We start from the raw sequence: 21,728 nt of genomic DNA, 5'->3' as shown, positions 1-21,728 counted from the left end.
ATTAATTTAAGATTGGCGTAATGTTTATTTTATATATTAAATAATGTGTATTTTTGTTGCAGCGTCGCGTATTCGATATGAGATCACGAGCGGGAACATAGGCGGCGCGTTCGCCGTGAAGAACATGACCGGAGCGATCTACGTCGCGGGCGCGCTCGACTACGAGACCAGAAAGAGGGTGAGTCCTGCCCCCCCCCCCCTCCACGTGTGCATTCAGAACATACGCGCCAGTACCTACGTCAACAAACCGCAACAATTCTCTCTTTGCTAACAGAAGGGTAACCGATACGGGCTTTGCATACATTACATTTATTCAGGACATTTCTGAAAACATTTTTCTATACCAAAGTATAAATTACGAGTTTTGTCACAGTCCGTTTGATCACATTCTGTATTTAAACCGTGGACATTGCGTTCGTAAACAAGTGCAGGCTAATAATGAGGAATGACCCCCGAGGGGCGATAAGGACTGGCTCCAGCGACGGCATTTATGAAAATAAATCGATGCGGAAACTTTCTAGCGGAGTATTTTTAGCTCTATTTTGTGCAGAAATCTGTTTCGGTACACTAATGTAGACTGTAAGTAGACGAGCGGGGCGTGGGCGCTCGAGACTGCCATTTTGTAAACGACACCGTATTTCACGTTCGTAGTGCTTCTTGCCATCCGCCGGGCGGCGAGTATTCATTTTAAGTACGTGTTTTGACTGCGATAATGAAAACATGCGGACGTGACTGGCTGACTCACATTTTTCGTTTGTTTGTACTCGGGTGCCACCGTCAATACAGCACTGAACGTTTTGTAACGCAGACACGTTGAGCGAATACATTTTAACTACACTGCGGTGGGTGTTTGGCAAAATAATTACCAAGGGTGCAATGAGTTAAGCTGTAAATTTTTATGAAAATAAATTAAAAGTCGTTTACGGTATGCTATTAAGAGTGCTTGGAATTCACAATTAAGTTAGCGTATTTTACCGGAGCATGTCTATGAAATTATATTGTACATTCTAGCTCTTACATCAACTGAAAACATAAAATTTAATAATAGTTAACAAGCCTTTCTGTGCCGTTTCTTGGTATCAAACACTGGAACTTAGGAATTTTATAAATTAGACATAGGTAAAGGTTTTACAATCGCGACTGTTCAACGATTCAAGGTTTCTTTGCTGTGCTAATAGTTAAATAAACCCACAGCTATTAGCAGCGCTAGATCCGCAATGGCCCGCATATCCGTATATCACGGTTGTAAATCGTATCTCCGAGCACACTACCAGCTTATGAAGGATAAAGCGAAAATAGAATATGACTGCCCCACATTATGTCAAAAATGATGTAACATTTTCCGCATTATGAATAAAGCCCGTATTGTGTGCTCTGGTAAGTATGTAAATTGCAGAGTAATCGCTGGCTGTAGCAGAATTTACAGCGGTTTGTTGACTAAGCGTTCCGGATCCATTACACTTGCGAACTTCCATCGATAATCTGTCACCTCGGCTAATGTACTGGCGGCGTGACGCCACGAAACGACGAAACATCATTTAACTTGTACTATCTCAATCAAACTGATGTTTAAATAAGATCTAGCCGTAACTTTTCAGTGATCAAACATTTTATTCAAAATAGTCCCAATTAATTTAAATTTTATTTAAGAGGATAAGTTCTCAAAGCGAGGAAAGAAACGCAAACAAGTAAAAACATGGACAGTTTTGTGTTATTATATTAAACATCGTGATTAAAGTAATTTCAATTAAACGGCGGGCCGGCTCTAAGCGGCAACAAAGTGTTTCTTTGTCTGTTGCAAGTTTCACTTTCAAAGCATCTCGCTCGCGAAGCAACATTATTTTCGCCTTATACAGCCATCAGAAGTTTGCTCTTTGTTATGGCCTCGAGAAAATTTTATCGAACTTCCACGAGATAAATAATTTAAACTTTATACCCATTTAAGCGAGCTGGGTAGTTTCTGTCGGGCGCGGCTGTTCCGCGATTAAATGACAGTCTGGCGCTTTGTGGAGCGAACCACTGCTCGGCGAGATCGAGAACGTTCTTCTCGAGCGGATGTCACTATTAGCGCAGTAGCTCGAGATGTTTGGAGCGCCACTTCAATTGTCGCGCGGTAATTGGAAACTCCAAAGTAACGAGAATTCCGATACAAAGCGACTAACATGCCACTACGTCGAGTACAAGGCTGCAACATGTTTATTTATGAAGCCAGCCTTCCCCACGTCGTCCCATCTGTCTCCGAGCTCGGCCGGCCCCATACAATACGCCTCACCGCCGCCGCAAGCACCAAAGGAGCTTCAAATAATTGAATGAATCAGATGTTGTAGCCATCCCATTAGAGTATAACTTCACATCGTATAAGCTTCCAGGTCACTAATGCCCTGTAGATTCATGTATTATGTGTGGTTCGGGCAGTCCAATTAATGTCCGCCTCTGAATGAACCATCAATAGTGTTATCCGATCTACACGAGATTTCCAACTATTGAAGCCGTCCAACTCGAAAACTTACTAATTAATCCCATTCTGGGAGTTGCTAGTTGAGTTGATCATTAATTAAATACATGCTACATCATTCTGTTTATTACATTACATATATTGAGGAAATGTACGCGTGAAGCTTATTTTCTAGTGGGACATTGAATGATAACGATAATAACTCTTGATGGAGAATACTGGGTATTTTTTCCCAAGCTTATGTACTTAAGTACCTCAAATTAAGTTAGATCGTCCACCAACCCGCACTTGGCCAGCGTGGTGGACTAGGCCTAAAACCCTTCCTTCACTGGAAGGAGACCCGTGCCCCAGCAGTGGGGACGTAATGGGTCGTGATGATGATGAGACATACTCGAAAAAGTCTGGCGTAGAAGCTACTTTAATATCAATTAAAAAATCATTATTATTCAATTTGGGGAATAAAACAACTAAAAAAAACACGTTACAATATTCACACCTGGTATATAGTAGACAAGACACATACAATTGTACCTAAATTAGTGTAAAATCAAAACGAAAACATCTCGAGATTACCAATTACGACATTCTCGCCAGCTCGCAAAACGCAATCGCGCTACAGCATTAAATTATCGGCAAACTGTCACTTAGCCGGGGCTCCGGCAAAAAACGCGCAGCGTTCGTGCGGCGCTCAATTAGAAAAGTTGGGCTAAAATGTTTGTTCCTGCGGACAGTACGAGCTGAAGCTGGCCGCGTCGGACAACCTGAAGGAGAACTACACGACGGTGGTGATCCACGTGAAGGACGTGAACGACAACCCGCCGGTGTTCGAGCGGCCCACGTACCGCACGCAGATCACCGAGGAGGACGACCGCAACCTGCCCAAGCGCGTGCTGCAGGTCAACGACCCCTAGTGCTGCTAGTCTGTGACGTCGCATGGCATGCTTGTCTGTACCGCACCGTACTGTTGCTACGTTTTTGTTCCTCTCATTTGCGTGGTTTTTTCTTTTGTTTTTGTCACGTAGAGTGTAGATGTATCCTGAATCGGTAGCGATTATTCTCATTTTTCTGTGTAATTGAAATTCTTTCAGTACGTACGGCGCATAAATACAGCATATTTCCATCCGCTTTTTTCAAAAGCTTCGTTTTGTAAAGAAGTTTCAGTCAAAGCGTACCTTTGCGCTGACTCCGACAATATGGATCGTCTCGGTTTTTATTTATGTTGGTATGATTTTCGGGGAATCCTTAATAAAATGTACAAAGTTGGAATTTTTGGAAAATTGTTAACGTTTAGCAGAGAAGCTTATACACCGTGGACATTCTTCAAGAATAAAAATTTAAAAGAATTTAGCATGTATGCTCTGCGGTTCTCACATAACCTGGATTCAGAGCACCTTGGCTATGTATTTATGAAGAGTCTCCTCTTTAAAATATTTTATACATAAAGTCACATAAAAAACTGTAATTTTTTTAACAATTTTGTTACAAATTATAAAATGTTTATATACTATTTCATTTAATTATATTGCAAATTAATAAAAAAAACTTGCACCCTGGACCTTGACATGTATACACGCAGAATATAATGAACCCTTAATAAAGCTGTCCATTCTCTGACATTAAATTACGTCTGGAACGAAATATTTCGTATTTGCCACGCAACCCTAAAAATGAAAGCTCTACTTTTCTCCTCTTTTTCCTGACGTTAATGACGGTTACTCCGGCTATTTACATCGTAAGCTTTCCAGGCTGGAGGTACCTACATACCTCCTCACTTTTCAATTACAGCATTATGTAGGAAGTGTAGAGAATACATGCTCCCCGCATTGCATACGTGGAGAGAGATATATAGAGCGGCAACTGTAACCGCGACACTTTCAGCAAGCAACGCAACAAATAAATGTTACGAAACTAGCACTTTTAACAAAAAGCGGCGCTTATAAAACACGCGTGACCGCCGGCATAAATTGCGCTGTATCGATATGATATATAGCTGCGGCATCCGTTGAAACAATGCGTATGAAATTGTAACGCAAGTTATCTGCAAAAAGCGAGCTTTTATAAAATTAAAAGCGATACGGAGAATCTATTGGGGCGTATATTTTCTATGACGGGAAATAGTGAATCCTAGCGGCGTAACGAGGGCGTTACTTTTGTTGTTATCGTGTTATTGTGTAGCCGCGTGTAGCCGCGTGTAGCATGCGCATGGTGTGACGTGTTGTGTGTGTGCAGTACGACTTGTCGCTGGTGGCGTCGGACGGGCGCAACGAGAACTGCACGCGCGTGGTCGTGCGCGTGCTGGACGTCAACGACCTGCCGCCGCGCTTCTCCCGCGCCGCCTACACCACCTCCGCGCTCGAGGAGACCGGACCCTTCCCCCACTCCCTCATCCAGGTTTTCTTTTGTTTTATTATTTTAACCTACCCTAACTTTCCCTATGCGGACCACTTGCATTAATAATGCCCGCAACTCCACCCCCGCACGGGGTTAACAACCTCTTTCTTCAGTTATGGTCAGGTATTCTTACGTTGCCCTATTGTTCTCGACCCCTTTTGTCCTTCCCCTACTAATCCTTTCTATTAACTAATTGCAAGGTGCTACAAAAGGTTATTGGATATCAAAGTGTATAAAAGCTCATGTCGATACAGGTAAGTTTGCTTATTCTTGGCGCTTTTGTTGTCTTTTAAGTTTGCACGTATATTAGTAAACAGTAGATATTAGTAGTATCTTTGTATTGTGTATAACTTTATTGTTTTGATTAATGTTTGTTTCCAGTACTCGTAACAAAAAGGATAAATATGGAATTGGGCTTATGTTTTACGTTAAAACAAAAAACAATAATTCATTCATCTCTTTGCTTTACAAACTGGTGAAAATGTTTTCACCGAATTGGCTTACTGGGACGGTAGATCGCGAGAATAAATCGTGTTTATTCCCGTCAAGGAGAAAATTTTGAGGTACGATTCTCAGTAGGGTTGCGGCTTCTTGTAAATTCTACTTCTATCTAATCTTAACCTTTAGCCCTCAAGAACTCTTACCACAGACATAATCTTCAAACTCGCAACAAAGGGAAGCAATTTAATCATTCTTGTAAAACATTTTTACGTTTGCTTTGTTCTTCGATGGACGTTTTACGGAAATGAAGGAAAACTTTTAAGTTACCTTTTTGTTCAGTACCAACATTCTTGAGCGCCAGTATTTTTTTCTTGATTTTTTTATTCATCAATATTAAGCAGTTTATTTTTTCAACAGATGCATATACTAGTCATCAACACTAATCACAACAAATATGTTCATTGATGATTATAGTATTCCTTGTAGGAAAGCAGGCAAAATACACTCTAAGTTAACTAACATCCCTACTACATATTTGCAACAAAAAAATATCTTCGAATAAAACACAATCTTTGCAAAATTAGTCTAAAGTTGTCGATGTCGCCGTTTACAAGGTTTTTTCATAATTGGAATGATATTCGCAAATGATCCGAGTAATTACGCAGGCGTCGACCCTCTTCATTTCAACGGCCAGGCGGGCCGAGGCATAGAAGCTATAATTGGAACCTCTTACCATGTGCTTTACCCGCCTATTTTGCTACTTAAATATAGGTATAAGGTTTACGCTGCTTAATATTAAAAATAAATATTTGTTAGGTATTAAATGAAGACGTTGGAATTTATGTAGGTATTTTTCTTGTTGGATAAAAAACCAGTGGAAACGTTTTAGAAGTTAAACTAAAATAAAATAAAATAAATATGTGGGGACATCTCACACACGGTCATCCGACCCCAAGCTAGGCAGAACCTGTGTTATGGGTGTCGGACAACTGATAAATCTACACAAATACATAGATAGATAGATACTAAATATAAATATCAACAACCAAGACCCGAGTACAAATATCTGTCTTTAAACAAATATTTGCCCCAGCCGGGAATCGAACCCGGAACCTTTGGCATAGCAGTCAGGGTCACTATCCACTACGCCATTCAGCCGTCAAACTGTGGGGATTATAGCTATGGTGTTAATTTAAAAAAAACTCACCTCCTCTCGATAGAGATAGTTGTAAGGACGGTCACTCTAGGTATAGATCAGTGCAGCGAAAATGCTGAAACTGAAACTTTTTAATAGTCTCTTTGTTGGATGCTTCGAGAATGAAGATAAAGTTAGTGCAGTAGCCGGCACTTCCGCCGCAAACAACGTGTTGGCGGGTTCATAATCAGCCGCCGTCTTTTAAAATTCATATCGGTCTCTACACTATGAAGAGAAATGAACCGTGCTAAATAGGCAATACTAGTATCCATATTAATGAGCGGCGGTATTTCTAGATTAATACCCTGTTCAAGGTGAAGCTGCAAACTGCGCCACTTCAATAAAATTCCTTGTTCTTTTTCCTAAAATAAAAATCATTTAGGTATTTTCATCTTATTTATTGTTCATAAATCTTTTTCAAAGGTAAGTTTACCGCCTTTGGTCATATATTTATGGCAGTACAGAAACAGCCGCTGGCATCGATAACGTTTCAACTTTCTGCAAGTCTCAGTAAGTACCGAGATCTCACAAACAAACAACGGTAAACACAAGCCCAACTTTCGGAACCTTTACTTTAAATATTTGTTTTATACCTAAACCATTTTCATGACTTAAACCACATTAATACTTGGTTGTTATAAAAGTTTACAAAAATACATGTATATTCGACTAATTAGTGTTTGACCCATATAGGCATTATTATTTCTATATTTTGACCCGTGGTGTTGACGAATGAATATTAAACATCACGATATGCAATCAAATATCAGCTATCACAAAGCTAGCAAATATTTCAACAGAAAAACGTGCGAGCTCACATCATTGTAACCAATCAAAGTGGAATATGGGCGTATGAATTTTTGTAACTTTATTTAGTTTCATTTACAACATTCATCACTTTATGGAACGATCTCCCACTTAGTATACGGAAAGCACCGTCATTGGCCTCATTCAAAAGGATGTTAAAAGACCATTTCCTCGGCTCTTGAATGAAGATCACTATATCCTCTTTAATATGCTTATTATTATATATAAGTAACGTGGTATGTATTTTATTATATATTAATATATATTTTAATATATTATATATTATGATGCTAGGTATATAAATTATATATGTAAATATATTGTAGGTAGTATATGTATTGGTATATTAAATATTTATGATATATTCTTTATTCCTAGTACACTTTACCCTTCTTTACATCTAAATATCCTTCCACCCAAAGGTTGTCTGGAAGAAATCGCTTTAAGCGATAAGACCGCCATTTGTACATATGTGTTAGATTAAGTTTTGTATTGTTGTCCATATTTTTGTGTGCAAATAAAGAATATCTTATCTTATCTTAACATTCTGTTTTTTGAGGCATAATGATTGAGCCCTTTGATAACATAAAATTTATATGTATAGGTTACGGCTACCGATGGCGACAAAGATCGACAGCAGAACATTGTGTACTTCTTGACTGGACAGGGCATTGACCCCGACAACCCAGCCAACAGCAAGTTTGACATCAATCGAACCACTGGAGAAATATTCGTTCTGAAGGTTTGTGATTTGCTTAGCAAAAGTATGCATAAGAGTGTCAGCAGAATTTCATTTTTACCAACCAAATTACCTTTGGTTTCCTCTACAGTTGCGAGAGCGCACTAGTCGCTTGGGATTGCATTCCTCGGCTACAAGCTAGTATGAGCAAACGGATATTCGCCCGATGTGAAAGCGTGCTTTGAATTCTCAAAGCACAATTGCAATCCTTAATCCAATGCAATGACTTCGCTGCTATTCAGCTAGTTCCATTTACTGATATTACTCAAACATTACCTTGAAATAGTACCCATTTAATATTATTTACTTTTATTAAATATAAAATACTGTTTACAGCCATTGGACCGTGACCAGCCCAACGGCAGGCCACAGTGGCGATTCACTGTATTTGCTCAAGATGAAGGTGGAGAGGGACTAGTGGGATACGCAGATGTCCAAGTTAATCTCAAAGATATAAACGACAATGCCCCCATTTTCCCACAAGGAGTTTATTTTGGAAATGTCACAGAAAATGGTACAGCTGGCATGGTTGTAATGACTATGACTGCTATAGATTATGACGATCCAGCAGAAAGTAATAATGCAAAACTCTGGTATTCTATAGAAAAGAATGTCATAGAGGAAGAAACTGGATCGCCTATTTTTGAAATAGAAGCTGAAACTGGTGTGATTAAAACGGCTGTGTGTTGTTTGGATCGCGAGAGGACACCAGATTATTCTATACAAATAGTAGCGTCAGATGGAGGGGGGTTAAAGGGTACTGGGACAGCATCTATAAGAGTTAAAGATATTAACGATATGCCACCACAATTTACAAAGGATGAATGGTTTACAGAGGTTGATGAAACAGATGGCACTAACCTACCAGAAATGCCTATTCTGACAGTTACTGTACATGACGAAGATGAAACCAATAAATTCCAATATAAAGTAATTGAAAACAGCGGATATGGTGCTGATAAGTTCACAATGGTGAGGAATAACGATGGTACAGGGTCACTAAAAATTGTGCAGCCTCTTGACTACGAAGATCAGTTACAAAGTAACGGTTTTCGGTTTAGGATACAAGTTAATGACAAAGGAGAAGATAACGACAATGACAAGTATCATGTAGCTTACTCATGGGTTGTAGTTAAGCTAAGAGATATAAATGACAATAAACCACAGTTTGATAGAGCTAATATTGAAGTATCAGTGTATGAAAACGCAGAAGTTGGTAAAAGTTTAGAAACTTTCAAGGCCACTGATCCTGACCAGGGTGGCAAAAGTAAAGTATCGTATGCTATTGATAGATCGTCAGATAGAAAGCGTCAGTTTTCCATCAACCAAGAAGGTACGGTCAGTATACAGAGAGCTTTAGATCGAGAAGATACTCCTCGTCATCAAGTTAAAATATTAGCTATTGACGACGGTGTTCCACCAAGAACTGCTACGGCTACTCTTACTGTCATTGTTCAAGATATAAATGATAACGCTCCGACATTCTTAAAAGATTATAGACCAGTACTAACGGAGCATATAACTCCTAAAAAAGTTGCTGAAATTTTGGCTACTGATGACGATGATCGGTCTAAAAGCAATGGTCCGCCATTCCAATTTAGGCTTGACCCTGGAGCAGATGACATTATTAGAGCTTCTTTCAAAGTGGAACAAGATCAAAAGGGTGCCAATGGTGATGGTATGGCTATTGTTTCGTCTCTTAGATCTTTTGACAGAGAACAACAAAAAGAGTACCATATTCCCATCATTATTAAAGATCATGGAAACCCAGCGATGACAGGAACTAGTACACTAACTGTTGTTATTGGTGATGTCAATGACAATAAGATGCAACCTGGATCTAAGGAAATACTTGTTTATAATTACCAAGGCCAAGCCCCAGATACTGAAATCGGACGAGTATATGTCTACGATCTCGATGACTGGGATTTACCAGACAAGAAATTCTTCTGGGAGAGTTCTGAACATCCTAACTTTACATTGAATGAAGAAACTGGAATGATACAGATGAAACACAAAACTAGAGAGGGGAGGTATCATCTGAAATTCAAAGCTTATGACAGAAAACATACACAAACCGGTGTACCAGCTAATGTAACCGTGTACGTTAAAGAAATATCCCATGAAGCTATCATAAACTCAGGCTCACTCCGGATATCGGGTATTTCCGACGAAGACTTTGTGAGAGTTTGGAATTATAAAACTCTGAGTGTGTCAAGAAGCAAATTGGATATTTTCAAAGATAAACTTGCAGATTTATTGAATACAGAACGAGATAATATCGACGTATTCAGCGTGCAGCTGAGGAAAAAGCATCCTCCCATTACAGACATACGCTTTTCAGCACATGGTGCCCATTATTACAAGCCAATAAGATTAAACGGTGTTGTTCTAATGCACAGAGAAGAGATTGAACGTGCCGTGGGTATCAACATTACAATGGTCGGCATAGATGAATGCTTGTATGAAAACCAACAGTGCGAAGGTTCATGTACGAATGTTCTCGACATCAGTAATCTACCGTACATGGTTAATGCAAATAAAACTGCTCTGGTTGGGGTACGAGTTGATGTTATTGCAGAATGCACATGTGGTGCGAGGAACTTCACTCAAGCCGAAACTTGCCGAACTTCGCCTTGTTATAATGGTGGTCGGTGTATTGAAGGCAAATACGGCCTTACTTGCTCATGTCCACCCGGGTACACGGGTCCCAGATGTCAACAAACGTCTCGAAGCTTCAGAGGAACTGGGTGGGCGTGGTACCCGTCCCTTGAAATGTGTGACAGCTCACATTTGAGCTTCGAATTCATAACACGCAAATCCGAAGGTGTGCTTATTTACAATGGACCCATTGTACCTCCGGAACCTGAAGAAATAATGGTATCAGATTTCATATCGGTCGAATTGGAAAGGGGATACCCCAGGCTCCTAATTGATTTCGGTTCTGGTACCCTTGAACTACGGGTCAAAACCAAGAAAAGCTTAGACGATGGCGAATGGCACAGGGTCGATATATTCTGGGATACTGAAAATGTAAGAATGGTCGTCGACTATTGTAAATCTGCTGATATTCAGGAAATGGAAGATGGCACACCGCCAGAGTTCGATGATTCATCGTGTCAGGCTTCCGGAACTATTCCTCCATTTAATGAATATTTGAATGTGAATGCGCCTTTGCAAATAGGTGGTCTGTACATCGAGCACTTTGATCCCACCCATTATCATTGGCAGTATATGCCGATCGGAAAAGGATTTGATGGATGCATTCGCAATCTAATTCATAACAGCAAACTGTACGACCTGGCTCACCCGGGACTCTCGAGGAACTCCGTTGCGGGCTGCCCACAAACTGAAGAAATCTGCAACCAAGCTGATACCACATCTAGGTGCTGGGAGCACGGCACCTGTGTCGGAAGCTTCTCCGAAGCTCGGTGTCAGTGTCTGCCTGGCTGGACCGGGCCGTCCTGCAACCTCCCAACCACTCCTACAAGCTTCAGACCACAGAGCTACGTTAAATTTGCACTCAGCTTCGAGCCTGACAGGTTCAGTACCCAAATTCAGCTGCGATTCCGAACGCGCGAGCCGCACGGAGAGCTATTCCGTGTGAGTGATCAACACAACAGGGAGTACGGAATCCTGGAGGTCAAGGATGCGCGACTCCATTTCCGTTACAACTTGAACTCATTGCGGACGGAGGAGCGCGACGTGTGGCTGAACTCCGTGGCGGTGGACGACGGGCAGTGGCACATCGCGCGCGTCAGCCGGTACGGCAGCGCCGCCACACTAGAAGTGGACGGGGGTGAAGGGAGGAGGTACAACGAGACCTTCACCTTCGAGGGTCACCAGTGGCTGCTGGTGGACAAGCAAGAGGGAGTATACGCGGGTGGTAAAGCCGAGTACACGGGCGTGAGGACGTTCGAGGTGTACGCTGACTTCCAGAAGGGTTGCCTGGATGATATCAGGCTGGAGGGCAAGCACCTGCCGCTGCCGCCGGCCATGAACGGCACGCAGTGGGGGCAGGCCACCATGGCGCGCAACCTGGACCGCAACTGCCCCTCCAACAGCCCCTGCATCAACGTGCACTGCACCGAGCCCTTCGTCTGCGTCGACCTCTGGAACGAGTATGAGTGCACGTGAGTATTGCTACATTCTTATAATTTTTGGATTTGATATTACTGTTGAAGTTGAACATTTAAAATACTGAAGTCCCGTTTCCTTTAAAAGATTTCTTATTCAGAACTAATTTTAATCACTTTTCAATTACTGATCAATTTTATCAAAGTCAATAACTTTTAAATCAAGTTCCCATCAAAATTTTGTTTCCATTTATCTCATCACAATTTCACAATGTGTTCGTTTTAAGTTTTTTGTGTTATAATTTCCTGTACTGCGCACTGAGATTCGACAATTCATACTTATTCATAACGCATATTTATTTATTTTTTTCATACCATTTTTACATTTATTTAACCATATTAAAATTCATCAAATCATCATTACAATATTTTTATCATTTAACCATATAAAAAATCTAATACTCGTAAGTTATCACATCACTATAATAACTACTTACTAACTTTTACATTATAATAATATTTTCAATTAGTATTACAGCCTATATTCCCAACTAAAGCTTAAAATCTAACACGACATATAACCATATATATGTATATGTGTATTAACTGTCACGTGCAATTCCCACTAATCCCAGCTGCGGTGAGGGTCTGGTGCTGTCGGGCGACGGCAAGGGGTGCGTGGACAAGAACGAGTGCTTGTACTTCCCGTGCCGCAACGGAGGCAGCTGCAGCAACCGCGAGCCCGGCTACCGCTGCCACTGCCCCGAGGGCTTCTGGGGCGAGAACTGCGAGCTGGTGCAGGAGGGCCGCACGCTCAAGCTCAGCATGGGCGCGCTCGCCGCCATACTCGTCTGCCTCCTTATCATTATGAGTGAGCACCCCGGCTCCCCTTTCACTCACCTCACTCTCATCCAGCACATAGTCGTATCGTATGTAGTGTATAGCTTAGTGTAGAGCATGGTCGAGCTCAGTGCGCGTGCGGGCCGGTAGTGACGTGGCGGTGCGCAGGTGCCCGGGCGGGTCGGTGCGCGGCGGCGGAGGCTGCGTGAACGTGGACGAGTGCCGCGCGGCGCCGTGCCGCCACGGGGGCACGTGCGTGGACCGCGAGCCCGCGCGCCGCTACGACTGCCTCTGCTCCTTCGGCTACGCGGGCCACGACTGCGAGCTCGAGCTGCTCGCCTCCGGCATCATCACCCCCTCCAGGGATTTCATTATAGCTATCATTGTCTGTATGTTTATGTTATTAGGTGAGCGCTACCATATTTGTTTTGCATGCTTCATCCGTACTTTTCAATTCCATGTTTTAGTCGCTTCGACATGCAGTATTACGGTCGTTTCGCCCCACGAGCACTTAAATGTTTGAAACTTAACTCCGAAAGTCCGAACTGCCATTATCCTGTGTGTCGAAGCCGTATAAAGTTTTAATATGCCCATTTCTTAAGCTAAAATAGAGCCAGTAACTGTCTGTAAGTCAATAGTAAACATCCTCTATTAAAGTACAACCAATAATATGATGTCACTTTATCGTCTGAAGTGTTCTTAGTTTTACATCCATATTCATAGAAATGCTTTTATAGTTTTAAATAATGAATTATTACTGTTGTTGCTTTGTCACATTACCTTATAAATCGATCTAATTTATAATAATGTATATACTTACCCAATATATTTTTACGTAGGCGTTCGTAATAGTTCGTTATGTCCAATTTATGAAAGTATAATGAGTAATAATTTTACAATATTAATTAAATATCGGACACACGTACACGCGACAAACAAAAACCTACTAATTAAATGTACATTTGCAACAAAGCCATGCATTATTACTGAAAATTTTATGATTTAATTTATTTGAATATTGATTGAGGGCCGCAGATTTTGAATATTAAATTATATTCGAAAATCAATCTCCTTTGTCCTTTCTTATCAGGTCGCTATCGGAAATTGATATTACTGAACAGTCCGACCCTCGGTATTACATTATAAATTTCCTAATAACGAGCTGAAGTATCATCGCCTAAGAAAATACATACCTATTAGGTATGATTTCATTTCTGAGTTAACAAGTAATTGAATTTCAGGAATATGTATCTCGTTAGCTTTGAAGATTTCCCCCTGGCTGATTTGAAATCAGATATCGAAATATCGAAGCATTATTGACTTAGATACTTAATTTGATTATAACTTTTGTGACCGGCTTAACTTGTAGCGTAGATAATTGTTTTCCTTATCTTTCTGACTTTTGGGAAATCATTTCCATTTATACGATGTTATTGACCCTGACCCTGTGGTCTGGAGTAGTCATAGCGAAAGTACCGAAGGTTTCGGCGTTCGGATCTCAACTGGTACTAGATACTGGTATACAGACAGATATTTTAAACTTTAAAAATTAAAGTATTGGGTTGCCTGTTCAGTAGGTATCTATTTCCGTTCTGTGTGTTGTCTGACTAAGAAAGTCCTCTTGATCCTTGATCCACTTTCATCAAACACATGACAATAAATTATCTTTTTAATGGTCACATAACACATATCAACTCGTAAAGGGATCGTCACCGTATCAACTCGAGCTGTTCAGTATTCTTTGCAACAAACTACCTACTACAACGCACTCTAATGGGAATCGTAACGTAATTTTCTCGGCTCAGAACAAGCTCGGGTGAAAGGCGATCCGTTTACGTTACGTGTATGTGTGCTGTGACCTTAACTGAGTGTAAATGTTTCCCCTAGTCCTGGTGCTGGTGTTCGTGGTGTACAACCGGCGGCGCGAGGCGCACGTCAAGTACCCTGGACCTGATGATGATGTGCGAGAGAACATCATCAACTATGATGATGAGGGCGGCGGCGAGGACGACATGACCGCCTTCGACATCACCCCCCTGCAGATACCTATAGGCGGGCCCTTACCTGATCATGCTCCCGCTAAGATGCCATGTAAGTTTTATTCCAAACCAAGTTTGTTAAAGATTGAAAAGAGGGTCACGTCACGCAGCAGCGTCACTAACCTCATTTCTATATTCCCTTTTATAGTTTAATAATAAGAAAATAAAAACATATTTTTTCACCGAAAATTACAACGCTCGTTAATCAAGTTTCTGGTTTCCAAATAATGAATGCCTCAACGTGATGCGAAGTCCCTAAACGATTTATGACATAACCGAGCGTTTAGCTAAGTAATTCAATTTGTTCTTGTCCCAAATGACCCTTCATGATGCCAGCGGATAGCAAAAAATCTAGATCCATGTTGCGCTCATATTGTTTGTACTGGCGCGACCTAATGAGGGGAAAGGGCTTCTGATGACCGAGCAAATTTATAGCAGCTGATGTCACCGAGATGTGAGCTCTTGCGTGTAATACCGTTTTCTATTAGCGCGGGAGAGCTCTTATATAAAACGTTCCTTCAGTCTCATAACTTTACGTTTTCTTCTTAACGCTTTTTTAAATTAAGTTTTCGTTGCCAGTGCAGCAATAAGTTGAGGGAAAAAATTCAAGTTTTAAAAGTGTAGTAAAAGTGTGACGTTAAGTTAAATTTTGCGCGTCAAGTGCAAGCTTGTGTAGTTGATACTGTGAGAATTACAGCAGTTGTGTTGTTGTAGATCCGTTGATGGGCGTGGGTCTGGGCGTAGGGCCGCTGGGCGCGCTGGGCGGCGTGGGCGTGGCGCTGCCAGGGGAGACCAACGTGGGCATGTTCATCGAGGACCACAAGCGGCGCGCGGACGGCGACCCCAACGCGCCGCCGTTTGACGACCTGCGCAACTACGCGTACGAGGGCGGCGGCAGCACGGCCGGGTCACTATCGTCGCTCGCTTCAGGTATGCTGCTCTATTTGGTTTGTTTTACTGCAAAGACGTCCTTCTGCACACTTTAGGTCACAGCCCGCAGATTCTCGAGCTTGCGAACGCCTGGTTGACAGCGAGGTGAATGGCGAGCCGTTTACGTTACGTTTATGTGTGCTGTGACCTTAAGAGGGCTGCAAAGTTCCATTATGCTCGTATTTTTGGCACTAACATTTCATCTTATGATTCGGTTGTTGTAAAAAATATTAAGTTATAATTACTAAGATAATTTTTATAAGTAGGTATTGAGTATGTGTGGCAATCTGTGCGGCGAATTTCATCTAATATGGTTTTTATACATATAACATTAGGGTGACGCTGCTAAACTTACAAGCCGTTACAAAAAGTGAGCCCGCCAACGACCTAATCGATCTAATAACGTGAAAAAAGGTAATGGAACGTTTCGTAATCGTTAGAAAATAACGAATAACATGTTGAGCAAATCCGACCAAATTTTCGTCTGTGAGCTAAGAACATTATTTCTAACGGAAACATCGAGGAATTTTCCCTTTCCGTCCTTTACAGAATTACTATAGTAATTCGCAGAAAATTGTACGACGTTTTTCATTAGCGAGAAAAAAACATGTCAATCCCATTCGAGATTGCGAGCTCTTTAGGCAATTTTAAATTTAATTAAAACTTGTACCAGCTGAATAAAATTAATAAAACTAAGTTTAATTGTTGTTGTTCTACAGGGTTGGTTTTGTTTTGCGACAAATAAAGTCTAGACCACTTCTTGCGAGTTTAGTCTGCAAAAACAAACACGGCCATAAAACTAATTAAGTGACAAACGTGTCCCGATAACCACTGATTTACACATGAGGATCTATGTGTTAGTTTATTTGGTCATGGCAATTGGTGTTTTTACATATTTTTGTGGTTAAATAAAATGTTATTGCTATTAATAAAGTATCAATAGGAAATCTTGTAACGAGATACATAAAATATCCTTACGAATGAACATCTCCAAAATGATGTCAAATAATACTCGTAGGTAGGTCAATTTAGGTTTTTTTTCAATGCGTTTTGTAGATCTACAGTTGTAAAATATAGTATTCAGAGGTGGAACTGGAAAAATGTTTTGAACTTTTAGGTTTTCAGGTTCCGCGACACCAACTCAGTTTTCCGCGCGGAATATACAAAGAGATTCGAATCTCATATTATACGATGCCACAAATTCTGTAATAGAGAGATTTCACTCCGGCACTGCGAGTCCGGACTAGTCCGGAGTAGATACCAACTATGGCAGTAACTATAGCAATTTATGTGTGGGATTTCCTAACCTAACCTTAAATAATGTCGTTGGCTGCTCACTTATTCTATTAAATTTAGGTGGGAACCTAGTAGCCGCTAACCCTATAAAAACTGTGAAACGTGCTTGCCATAACTACGGTGACCATACGTCCCGCTTTCGGCGGGACAGTCCCGCTTTCAAGCTGTCCGTCCCGCTGTCCCCCGCGAGGGCAAAAATGTCCCGCTTTCATAAACAGGCCAAACGATAATTTAAATTACCTACATTTTGCATTAATCACTTGAGACAGCTATATATCTATCTTCTTACCTCTCACATAGACTTAGGGAATGCAATCTCGTCCCGCCGAGATCGCGAACTCGCGAGATCTCGGCCATATTTCACGAGATTGAAACTCGTTAAATTTCGTACGAGATCTCGCGAGATAACGAGATCGACAAATGCAGCGTGACGACGTGTATTTCATGCAAAATCAGAAGTCGTCTATCAGATGATTCTCTCAACATGATGAGTTTTTTGAGAAGCCAATGATATCGATTCGAAAAGGCATCAATTCTAATTTTAACGCTGTCAAACTATAAATTTTGCTAAAAAGCAGAAAAAAACGACAATTACGGAAACACACATAGAGTCGAAATTTAATCAAATACAATAAGGTTTTGAGTTTTGACAGCTCTAAAATAAGAATTTATAGTTATGTCTTCAGAATGGAAATAATTTTCACAAAAATTAACTTGCCTTTCCGTACTTTGATAACTTGATCTGACTTCTCTTTTGAACTTCTTTTATTTGATTAATACGATCTGACAACATTTATTTAAGAATTTGTGAAGTTAAGTTTTTGTTTTTATTTACAATAACTAATGTTCCTATTACTCCTAATTGTTGAAAGTAAAGTAATAAATTTACAAAATACTAAATATAGATAATGTTTTTTTTACCAATATTGCATAAATTTGAAGTGATTAGGTGTATTAATTATAGACATAGGTATATTTATGTTTTAATAGCGATTCTTCCAATCTCGCGATATCTCGCTAGGTGGAAATCTCGTACGAGATTTTATTCCCTACTTAGACTACATAAAAATTGTTATAAATACCAATAAGTTTTTTTTTGAAACATAAATCCGCAGGTGTCCCGCTCTGACAAAAAAAATAAATGGTCACGTTAGCCATAACTGATATTTTTTACCTACAGAAAGCTATTTTGATAATGTTAGTCCTAGTACTGCCCGAGGGAGCGAAGGCCCGTCTATAGAAATGTTCGGTGCCACTTTTTCATTTGGCTCCAATTAAGCTCCTCCAATCTCTATGCAAAGTGTCTTTGGGCAGGTCTCTGTGGCAATTAACCTGTCTCCCACAGAGCATTGTCTTCCACAAACCTGCCATCCTATGATGATGTGTAATAAGCAGGCTATGGCCCACATAGACATCCTTATAGATTGGTGCCACAGTGTCTGATTTGTGCCTGTTGGTGTAAGAATCCATCCAACACATACATTATACACTCATGTGCAATGAAAAAGTTCCACCTGCCATTAACGATCCATAATTATGTTTTGCAACACTGGAACTTGTTCAGTGCTCGTGAGTGTAATTTTCTCGGTGGTTGTGTAACATGCTTTATTAATGTACCTAGGTACGGACGACGAGACGCACGAGTACGACTACCTGGGCGCGTGGGGCCCGCGCTTCGACAAGCTGGCCGACATGTACGGCCCCCAGGACGACGAGCAGCTGTAGGCGCCCCCGCCCCCGCCCCCGACATCTCCTTAGTCAATTCTACCCCCCGCGCCCCCCACTGTACATACAACATTCAGCGAGGCTCGCACGAGCCGAACTTCTGTTGTGTTGTGTGTTTCTTTCTCGATTTTTTATACAAAAATATTTATATTTCATTTAACGACTCGTCTCGTCTTGTCTACTTTTAAGTCTAAGATTTAATTACGTAATTTTAAAAAGTTTATACTTGTATCTTCACCAAATATTTGATATATAAGTTTTTATTCGAGTTAGCCATATTATGAGTCAGTATTTTATTGGAAGTTCGTATTGTAAGCGGTTGGTGCGGCCGGGCCGGTGAGGATCTGCCCGTGGGCTGTTTGTAGATAGTGTGCTATAAATGTGAATAATTTATACGAGTATTTTGTAAGTCCACAGCTTTACGTGATATCACTGACATAACGGCCCGTCCGCACTAACTCATTAGCGAAATAAGAAATTATGTTAATTATAGATAACATCGTCCGTTTGGACGGTGCGACTAATGAGTCTAATAATGCTCATAATTATAAACAGTGAACTATGGCCAGAGAGCGTACTGTACATACGATACACTAGCGTTGAACACAATTAAATGGTTAGTAAAATATATAACTCTGTAATTTAAATGTACAGTAACTGCATGGTGTTCCTCTCATATATTTCTCGAGTTACTGTTAGGGATATAGTGGACAGTATGAGAGTGGTGAAGTGACGTAGTGACGTCACTGGGCGTGAGTGAGTCGCGTGTCAGAGCTGGAGTGAGTGAGCGAGTGAGTGGCTCGGTGACCGGTGACAACATCGCACAGTGGATATGAATGGGACTGTGCCAATTTATAGCATTGTAACTGATGCGGCTAACGACTGTAGAGTAAGTGTCTGCACTTTATTTATTCGTGTAATAAAATAATACTTAGTCGCACCTAGGGAAATATCAATAAATTATTAAGAGTGTTGTGCTAGAATACTACAGCCGCTATCGATGAGGGACAGTTCGTAACAACTATTAGAAGTCACTAATTTATAAATTAAATTTTAAGAATTTATAGTTAAATATAATAATAATATTAATAAAGTTTCATGAACTGTCTCACTTCGATGTCGGTCGACGATCAGTGTAAATTTTAGAATATACTTAATTGCGTTAAAATGACTGATTTTATTATGCGTTTGAAAGCCTAAGATTTTGTAGTTGGGTTATTTAATTATATAAACTTCGATATTATCTATACCTTAACTTAAGGTCACCCACTAGTTTGCACTCGAGACAAATATCCAACTCCTACATCAATATAAAGCAATCCTCGTTAATTATTATTCATATAAGGTAGGCATTTAATAGTTAAAAAGTTTGTATCATCAATCACACTTTGTTTTTGTTGTTTTTACAATCGTTACACTGCCAGTATCATACATATAAACGAATTACGATAAAGCCTACTTAGTCCGATTTTGTATTACACTCTTACTTATACAATTTTATAATAGTAAGTTTTTTGAACTGTTTTTACATTTCGGTGACCCCGTTTGTTTGACGACGCGCCTGGCCGCGGGCTGGGCGCCTGTGCTGTCTCTCTTCGTATGTAATGACTTCCAGTATATTATGTGCTTCAACCCACGTGAACATGTATGTAATCCTAGCTGTAACGAACTCCATTCACGCACGCTCCGTCAGAGCAATGTCATTCAGTATTATTTGTTCTGCAAACGCTACTTAAGGCCAGTATTATTGTATGTAAGCTTTTTGTATGTTACCAAAATCCAACAGTTAGGAAACTTAAAATTTCGTTAAAATTGACATCACAGATCGTTATTAAAATACAGTAGAATATTGATACGGTTTTAATAATAATTACCAGCAGCATTGCTTATCAAACATAATGAATAGCTTAAAATATACCTATACCTACATACATACGCAGTAAGTTTAATGTTCGGAACAATAAACTAGCTGTTTAAACCTATAAAAGTAAGTCTTTGAAATATAGACGCAATGACAAGTTTTAGTAGGTAGTAAGTTTTCGTCGAAATATGATCAGAGCACACATGCACAGTACAAACAAACCGAGTCTACACTAACCGCGATATATTCCTAATATATACGCGTTAATATTTTATTTTATTTAAGGCATTAAATTATAGTTACGTTTCGTTTCAACTGTGATTATTTAGTTGTACAGCCCTGATGATGACATAAAAGAAAGAATAAAAGATTATGTAAATTAATTACTTGTTTTATTTCTTACTTAGCTTTTTCCCTTAAAGGTTTTCCCGTGGAAATTCCGGGATAAAAAAGAAATCACTCGCACTCAAATCAATCAATCAATTTTATTTAAATACGCTTCAAAATCTGTGCTTTAGTAACATGGTGTAGGTTCACACAGACGCAAAAAGCGACTTTACTTTATAATATGTAAGTATTTTATTATAGTAAAGTAGGTAAATAACATAATTACAGAATGTATTGCGGCCGTTTAAGTGAAAATCATTGATTTTCTGATTCCTGTAGAAATAAATCAACCCTTTCTGATGTAGGTAATTGAATCTAATGGCCGTGGAAGGGATCACGACATGATGGCCCTTCGGGCACATTCCAATATATTAGCACAAAATCCTCAATTTTATTGGCTAAATTACGAAAACTTGTGCGGCGGTATAAGAACGCGCCGATATTCTCATCATAAGTACCTTCCTAATAAATTTGTGTAAGCGGTTTATTTCAATTCCGAATTATTGGAGAAAAATATTAACCTTTAATACTTACACATTTTGGTAG

The 21,728-nt window shown here is 40.1% G+C and overlaps 1 protein-coding gene across 9 annotated transcripts in view; it reads left to right on the top strand.

Annotated features, from left to right (window-relative positions):
* LOC105380345 (neural-cadherin) overlaps positions 1-21,178 on the top strand; it is a 245,928-nt gene extending 224,750 nt beyond the window's left edge. For 5 of the 9 annotated variants that reach the window (XM_048630098.1, XM_048630085.1, XM_048630090.1 and 2 more), the window contains 8 exons: positions 63-178; positions 3,187-3,351; positions 7,894-8,031; positions 8,365-12,161; positions 13,113-13,351; positions 14,832-15,035; positions 15,698-15,913; positions 18,831-21,178. In XM_048630098.1, coding sequence (XP_048486055.1) covers positions 63-178; positions 3,187-3,351; positions 7,894-8,031; positions 8,365-12,161; positions 13,113-13,351; positions 14,832-15,035; positions 15,698-15,913; positions 18,831-18,934 — 4,979 coding nt within the window. In that variant the 3' untranslated portion in view covers positions 18,935-21,178. Of the gene's footprint in view, positions 1-62; positions 179-3,186; positions 3,352-4,684; positions 4,847-7,893; positions 8,032-8,364; positions 12,162-12,739; positions 12,976-13,112; positions 13,352-14,831; positions 15,036-15,697; positions 15,914-18,830 lie in introns of those variants that run through there. The other 4 variants (XM_048630093.1, XM_038121153.2, XM_048630095.1 and 1 more) reach the window with 3 other exon arrangements.
* The last annotated feature ends 550 nt before the right edge of the window (positions 21,179-21,728 follow it).

The sequence above is a fragment of the Plutella xylostella genome, chromosome 4, assembly GCF_932276165.1.
Source record: "Plutella xylostella chromosome 4, ilPluXylo3.1, whole genome shotgun sequence".
NCBI lineage: Eukaryota > Metazoa > Arthropoda > Insecta > Lepidoptera > Plutellidae > Plutella > Plutella xylostella.
The sequence above is the reverse complement of the archived record's forward strand: the minus strand, read 5'-3'. Positions and strand labels throughout refer to the sequence as shown.